The 8,437-nt window shown below is 39.3% G+C and overlaps 1 protein-coding gene across 1 annotated transcript; it reads right to left on the bottom strand.

Annotated features, from left to right (window-relative positions):
- Positions 1–5,643: 5,643 nt before the first annotated feature.
- jund (jun D proto-oncogene) lies at positions 5,644–8,229 on the bottom strand. Its single transcript, XM_002937933.5, has one exon. It carries the CDS (start codon positions 7,581–7,583, stop codon positions 6,684–6,686), a length of 900 nt encoding a protein of 299 aa, XP_002937979.2. The 5' UTR covers positions 7,584–8,229; the 3' UTR covers positions 5,644–6,683.
- Between the last annotated feature and the right edge of the window lie 208 nt (positions 8,230–8,437).

The raw sequence follows: 8,437 nt of genomic DNA, 5'->3' as shown, positions 1-8,437 counted from the left end.
GGGCGCCATAGAAGCGCCTGAGCAAAATCTGCCTTCAGGGCTGAATTGGCAGAAGGAGGTAGAATTCCACTTAATGTTAGTGGCCGATTGAATGATCTTTCGAACGATCGCGAATCGCCACGTGTGTCGCCACCTTTAGCAAGACTACTATAGCTTATATAAATAAGTTAGTGTGTAGCCATGGGGGCAGCAATTGAAAAAGATAAAGGAGAAAAAGCACAGGTTACATAGCAGATAACAGATAAGTTGTGTATCTATTCAGATTCTGTTAATGCCTCTAAGGGCTCTGGCACACGGGGAGATTAGTCGTCCGCGACAAAACTCCCTGTTCGCGGGCGACTAATCTCCCCGGATTGCCATCCCACCGGCAAAAATGTAAATCGCCGGTGGGATGGCATTTGCGGCGGCGCGATTTCACTGAATTTGGATCTCCATACTTTAAGTCGACTAAAAAATAATTTAAACATTAAATAAACTCAATAGGATTGTTTTGCCCCCAATAAGGATTAATTATATTTAGCTGGGATAAAATGCAAGGCATTGTTTTATTTTACAGAGAAAAATTTCCTTAAAATGGGAGATGGCCTTTCCATAATTCGGAACTTTATGGGTATAGGGTCCCATATCTGTACTAAAATCTACAATTAGTATTGATGTTGGTATATTTAGTTTGTGTATGTGAGTGTATAGATAGGTGAGTATAGGTTTATGTGTGTGCTGGGACATGTAAGAGTTGAACTTGATGGACTTTAGTCTTTTTTGAACCCTGTGTAACTATGTAACTAACTATGTTGAATCCCAGTGTATGCTACATATATGTTACCTGCTATGTAACCTGTGCTTTTCCTCCTTTTTTCCCACTTGAATGGCTGCCCCCATGGCTACACTGCAGCTTATTTATATAAACTATAGTAGAGTTTCTGTAGCAAACACATATCTTTCACCAGTGCAGGTCAACAGTGCATTAAATTGTAATTACTTTAAAATACTGCCCCTTAAAATCACCTGACCCTTGTTTCCTGTAATAAAAAAACAGTACCCTATACTTGATGGTAACTAAGCTACATGAATCCACATTGGTGGCAAAAAAAACCTATCAGGTTTAGTACATGTTTAAATAATTTTTAGCAGACTTAAGGTATGGTCATCTGAATTCCATAAAGATCCCAATAAGGAAACCCCCAGGTCCCAAGCATTCCACATATATCCTATAACTGTATATAGATTATTATTATTTTGCCTCTACACAAGAAGTTGCTACCACTACAATGTATCACTATTAACCAACAGTATAACTAATGTATATTAAATTAAGATCCAAAGCCTGCTTGTTGTGTACAGCTAATTTCATGACTCAGGAGTCTATCAGGTTTGTAAAACAACCGACTGTGTATATTTATGTATGAATGAAAAAATGACAACTGGGCTTGCAAATAGGTTTAAGTTTGCTTCATTAGCTATTGGGCAGGGGTGATCATGTGGAGTGACAGGAAACTTTTGAATGGAAATCTATACAACTTCAAAAAATCTATTTTAAACCCTTGAAAGCAGTTTATATGACCAAACATAGCAGACTTTTTTTTATATAACCATTTTTGGACAAAATATTAATCTGCAGGATACGACAAGCAGAATTCGGACTGCAGCTTCCATTTTGGCAGGGGTCCAGGGAATGGAGATCTGAATTTAAGGTATGTGTCTGTGGATCTGTTGATGGTGTAATATATTCACAGTGGTGTGTGCTTTCTGTATACAGTTTGTTTTAAAAATGACTGGAATGTATTTTTGCATCTTGAAGGGGACCTTTCACCCTAAGAAATAATTCCAAATTATTTTCTATTGTGTTTGTCAAGCAAAATAAACTTCACTAACACTATATAAATAATATAAATCGTGTTTCCCTCAGTCTTGGAATTGAACAATCACAGCAAACAGGCAGCTGCCATTTTGTGGGCAGTAATAAAGACAAGCTTTGCATCATGTCAAAATCTTGTTTATGTGCTAGTATGGGGGACCTGATACGCATGCTCATGCACTGGCTATTAGATGGTGAGGAAGGAGGCGGGAAAGTGAATTATGAATGGAAAGTGAAAGTAATTGTCTGCCCTGAGGCATAGAGGTGGGGCAGGCAATATATGATTGACTGAGATTGACTGAGATTGGCTGAGATTTTTAAATGCCTTTATAATGGGTATGAATGTGTTAATAAAAAAAAGGAATTTGGGTTTCATATTTAATTTGAAAAGGACTTATACAGTTTTTATGTATGAGTTATAGGTCCTCTTTAAGAAACCAAATTGTACCTAATAATCTGAAATAAAATAGAAATGTAGATTTTGTGTGTAAGGTTATAGTTTCTTTAGTGTGCATAACCACTCTTGTATAAAAAACAGATTCATAAATAGTATTTCAGCAAGCTACTGGAAGTTGTGTTTTTTTATACACCTAACTTTGCAGTAATTCCAGGCAGAGTTTCTGAGTGACACTTGCTGCTCACTCCAGGCAAAGTATATTCTGATGTAAAGTGATATAAATTGCCATGACCCTTTTTAACATTTCACTTTGGACTTTGCAGGGGTTTGCCTTTGCTGCCCACCCCAAGAGCCCCTCTTTGCCAGAGCTAGCCTCATCACATGAGCTAGTTAGTTGTTCGTGTGGGTGCTTGCCAAATGACAAATGAAATAAAGGTGCTTTAACTACTTATGGATAATAAAATAAAACTATAAAGCACCTTTGTACCTTTTATGAAAGCTACAGGAATGTTAAACATAAAAAGGTGTGAGAAAATTTGTTGAAAAACAGTGCACAAACCTGCCAAGACATTTCAAAGACTATATACTTTTTACATAGCAAATAATTCACTCTAACATTTGCAATTTTATTCTTGAACCAACAAATGTATTTGTTTAGTTGTAATATTGGTGAGTAGGCAGCCATCTCAGTGCATTGTGCCCGAGTCTGAGCTTTCAGAAGGAGCCAGCGCTACACATTAGGGCTCTGGCACACGGGGAGCGACAAAACTCCCTGTTCGCGGGCGACTAATCTCCCCGGATTGCCATCCCACCGGCAAAAATGTAAATCGGCGATGGGATGGCATACGCGGCGGCGCGATTTCAGTGAGAGGACTTGGATTTCTTACTATTGAGTGCTATTCTGATATCTACTGGGAGCTGCTATCTTGCTACCTTGTTCTGCTGATCGGCTGCTGGGAGGGGGTGATATCAATCCAAGTGTGACTGAAGTTTATCAGAGCACAGGTCACAAGGCTGTGGCACCATGGGAAATTAAGAATATGCTTAGCCCCATGTGAAATTTCAAAATTCAATATAAAAAAATCTGTTTGCAAAAAAAACATATTTCAGTGCAGAATTCTGCTGGAGAGATTAACTCACGCAGTTTGAAAAAAACATGTTTTCTCATGACAGTATTCCTTTAAGAACATCTATTTTCATTTCATACATTAGTGATCGTATACAGGAAAGTCTAACCCAGTGGTTTTCAAACTGTGGACTGAAGAAGTGGCAGGAGGGTCAGCCTGAAGGTTGATTTGGGAAGAATGTTTATTTGCTCTCCACCTTAAAGGGCAGTTATGGTGAAATGTGAGCTGCACACTTATTTGCTAACCTAGATATTTTTGGAACAATGACTGAAAGACTTATATTATCCTATAACCTTGTTACGGACAAAAGAGTGCCCTGAACAAAGGTTGGACCTTCAAAGGCATGAACTGAAAAAGTCTGACAACCACTGCCTTAACCTGAGCTCTTCAGCTGTTCTAAAACTACAAACCTAAAATACTGAAGGCTATGAGATGAGATGCTTGAAGTTTAATTGATTGAGCTAGATGACAAACACACCAGCAGTCAATACTGCTTTAACAACAAAGTCTTTTCTAAAGACATTCACATTTTAAAATAAAGACATTCATATTTTTAAAAATAAAAACTATTTCTATGATGTGAAAAAACTGAGCAGTTTCTCAACAGAAAGCAACAGCTAGCCTACTGAAGAAAGTGGGATTATCAAATCTTCATTTTAATAATAATGTAAGAATCATTGATAAATTCTGGTGGTGTAATACTTGACAACATCAGGTTGGGGTTATTTGTCATCAATATTTTTTAAATTGTAAAATCACACTAACAATTTGTTGTCCCAACCTTAAGTAAATTTTAGATGACTTCCAGACTTGGCCATACACAGGCCAATGTAATCTGAAAACTTGGCCCTATATACAGAGACAGCAGCTTATTCACCTGTGATTGGGAACCCATCAGCCAGCCAGATCTGCATCAGCCTGTATTAGGTTATGATTATTGAGCGTTATTTGGATATTATTTAGTAACCTTGCTAGATGTGTGGCATATTAGTGTAGCCAACTTCAGATTTGTAGGGCATCTTTCTTTCAAAATGCTTGGTTTATGCCAACACTTGGAAGAAATAAAAACACATAATGTTTTGAAGCTTTTTTTCAACCACATATAGCAATAGCTGCTATGCTAACTACAAATCTTGGCACTACAAATCCTAGAAATATTTGGAGGATGCTGGGTGTTGGTGCTGCAAGAACTAGTTGCCTTGTCCATTTCATAGATCTTCACAAGGTGCTGGAAAAATGGAGAATTGCACAGTGAAGATCCAGTATATACCTAAAACACCTTTGCTAAAAATAAGGACATTATATAGGACTTGTGTTGAAATTACATTCAGCTTATATTGGAAAGGGGTGTATACTGTCCCTTTAGTAAGATGCAATAGCTAAAAATCTGAATGTCAACCGTTTGTGCACAGTGGGCTCATTTATCCACACTAGGAAAAATTGCACATGTGCTGGAACTTATAGTAACCAACCAGCTATAAGCTTTTCTTAGCCAGCTGTGGATAGAACAATGCAAGCAAAAATGTGATTGGTTAAAATGGGTTACTGCCCTGGTGTAATTTTTCCACTGATAATAAGCCACAGTGAGTAGTCCAATATAAAATACATTTTGGTTTGATCTAAGGACAGTTTGTGTAGAGCAGGTAAAATAATTACAAGGACCACAGAATGGTTTATTTAATTTTGTGGGTATCCCAATCCCTGGGCTTAATTATGAATTACTAACATGCACACATATACCAGTCATACAGTTAAAAGCTACAACTGACCAGTCTTCATATCCAATACTGTAAAATACTGTAAATATGAAGCACAAGAAACTGACATTTACACAGTTTGTGTGAGGACAGTACATCTCTTAACACATGTGTGTGAATATTTGCACTGTAATACTCATACAAAATACAATCATGCAAGCTGAGGATAAAAAAACTTTAAAAATGTAACATACTGTACTGATAAGATGGGGCACAGACATAGTTAACTGAAAAAAAATATCAAAAGGGATAGCTTACTATTTAGTTAGAATAAAATTGCTTGTCATTTAATAAAGCAATAGTTTCCAACCATCCTGTGTGCTATTGAGTACACACACTGATCTTTTTATAGCTTACCTCTTACCCAGATATGAAATATGCACCTTTGTTACCAAATGGAAATATACATAAGATAACAGAATTCTAAAAAACTGCACCTTTTTATGAGGTTCTTGTGAAAAGACAGGCCTAAGAGATGTCATAGGAACACCACCAAGCAAACTCAACTCATTTTAACAATACTTTATTATATATAAGAGCACTGGAGTACTGTATATACTGGAATGTGTAGTAAAAAAACAGTTTGAAAACATTGTTCCCAGTATAACTTAATTATAGCAAACTGAACACTTCAAACAAAAGTTCTGTAAAATACATTTACATATCATACAAATTATAGCTCAGCATAGAAGATGCAGACATAGTGCACTCATGCACTTTAACTTCTTTGATACTGGATATTCCTGTATGTGTGGATTAGTTCAGTAGCTAAGAAGTTTCAGTGCAGGTTACCGTAGCCTATTCTGTCATCTGCTTTTGAAACGTTGTAAACATTTAAGGCAGTTTATATATAAATCAGCATTGATTGCACTTGGCATTAACATCCAACCAAGTTTGTCTCAAACATGTTCTGGATATAAGCATTACTGCATGTACAAACTTGTCTGTACAGCTCAAGACAGAACATATTACTGGAGTGAGCAGTGTCATTAGGGTCTAGGGAACAAAACCTTAACCCACAATAACATTCTGTAAGTCCTGATATGTATGCACTCTAGATTAATAGTAGTCACTGTTGTCTTAGGCCACCTCAAACTTCCTTAGAGTTGGTGTTATGGGGTTTAATTGGTAAATCTGTCTGTACTATGCAAATCAAGATTGTTTACATGAGGAAAAACAAACAAACAAAACAGAAACTGCAGCAACACTGGTGTCTCAAAAGTATCAGTCTCAATAAGAAACTTGCAGCCATAACACCATTGCAACACCGTGCTCCTCCACCTTGGTTGTGTTTACTTTTTTTTTTAATGGTCACCCTACATTAGATGACACTATTTGGTTATGGTCAGTAGTAATGGGAGTGGTTTGATGCTTCCCAAAGTAATGGGCCACCCTCCAGTCTTTGGTCATTTGAGTTGATACACTTTACAAAAATGACAAAGTCCCAACTAAATTTACTTAGTGAGCTTCTCAAAATTGGAATACAATTATTACAGGTGTAAGGTAAAGCAATGGATAGGTCTGAATAGTTGAAAAAGATCCAGTGCTTAGTAGGCTTGGACCTGTTGGGGCAGAAGCTGGCAGCCACTGTTGACATGACTCATGACCTTTTGCTTTAGTTGGGCCACCTGTTCCCTCAGCAGGTTAGCAGTAGATGCCAGCTCAGTGTTCTGTGTCTTAAGGCTCTTCACTTTTTCCTCTAGTCTGGAGATTCGCTCAAGCTTTCTCTTTCTGCATTTAGATGCTGCTATCCTGTTTCTCAGCCTCTTTCGCTCTGCTTTGATCCTTTCCTGTGTGTCCATATCTATAGGGGACATTGGTGGACTATCCCCAAAGCTGGCAACCTCTGGTACAATCTGTGGCTCATCTTTCAGAACCTGCAGTCTGGGTGGTGGAGGTGCTGGTTGCTGTATCATGTTTGATGGAGGTGGTGGGTATGGCACAGTATCAGTACTATAATTGACAGTGGTTCCCATAACCCCACTGGGGTAGCTGCTAAGGTTGGCATAGACAGGAGCATCAGAGGTTGATGGAGGTTGAAGGTTAGATCCAGCAGGCACTGAGCTTAAATCCAAACTGCCTGGTTGAACCCCCAATTGATTCTGTTTATGAAGATCTTCCAATGCTTTCACAAAGCCCTCTGCAAATTCTTGTTCCTCACTAGCCACCTTTGGGTACACAAACTGGCTAGTAGTAGGTGTGGTGGTGACCATGCCATTTGATTGGATGATAAGCCTCTCCAGCTCAGGAGAAGCCAACTTTAGTAGCCCAAGATCAGGGGAGGTCAGCAGCTCCCCATCGCGGAGGTGTGGCTTTAAATTAGCTACAACCTGGTCAGTCAGGTTAAGGTTCAGATCCTTTTTCATCATAGCGCTAAAAGGAGAAGTGTAGAGGGGAGCCTGAGAAACATTCAACACATCATCATGATAGAAGGGTATTTCCATCATCCCCTAACGCAAACTGAAGTAGAAGTGGGTGCGCAAAGGACACAAAGTGTACCCCTTCTTGCCTACACCCCTTGACTTTAGTCCAAAAGTTCTGATGCTTTGGCAAAGGAGAAAGGCCGAAAGGAATTAAGGCTTCCTTCTGCCACCCACTCTGACTACGGGACTTTGTTCCAAAGTAATGGGGCAGCGTAATCACTCCAAGGAGCCTTTGTTCCCTCTCCCGAGTCCCGAAGGGGGTCTGTGTGTCCCCGCTCCCTCGTCTTAAAAGTGTGACATGCCGCCTTGGACTTTCATTGCAAGAATAGAAACCACGTAGAAAATAATCCAGTGTCGGAGAGAGACATCAAGCAACTTTGGATACTACAGTCCTGCGCGTCCGTGTCCCCTCAGCTGACAGGATCCCTCTTTGTTATCACGGCTACCAGCGTCGCAGCAAAACGTTCTTTCCGTCAGTTTTCGAGAACCTCAGTTATAACTGGTATGAAAAGTCCTTTGCTTTGGTAAAGTTCCAGGTTTTGGGCTGGTTCTAATGTAGGCTCTTTGTTCCTATAATCATGCCAGTAACGGGATAGGCGCCTCCTCAGTGTTTACAAAGCCTTAACGCTCACCCCCTCCGGTCTTTCGCTATACACTAAACTGTATCGCTCCCAGTTAAGTTATATATATACCCTCCTCATCAACATGATGTCACCTACCGACCAAGAGATTGGTTCGCCATGACGTGAAGATATTCCTTCGTTTGCATAGTGGGTGTGTCCTGTAGGCAGCGAGGCAGGCTGGGTTGAGGTCATTTATTAACCCTTTTGTGGCTCGAAGAGCTACGCAGAACCTAATTGGGCGGCGAGTGTGTCACA

This window comes from Xenopus tropicalis, chromosome 1, assembly GCF_000004195.4.
Source record: "Xenopus tropicalis strain Nigerian chromosome 1, UCB_Xtro_10.0, whole genome shotgun sequence".
Lineage (NCBI taxonomy): Eukaryota > Metazoa > Chordata > Amphibia > Anura > Pipidae > Xenopus > Xenopus tropicalis.
Note: the sequence above shows the minus strand (reverse complement) of the source record. Positions and strands in the feature narration are given on the sequence as shown.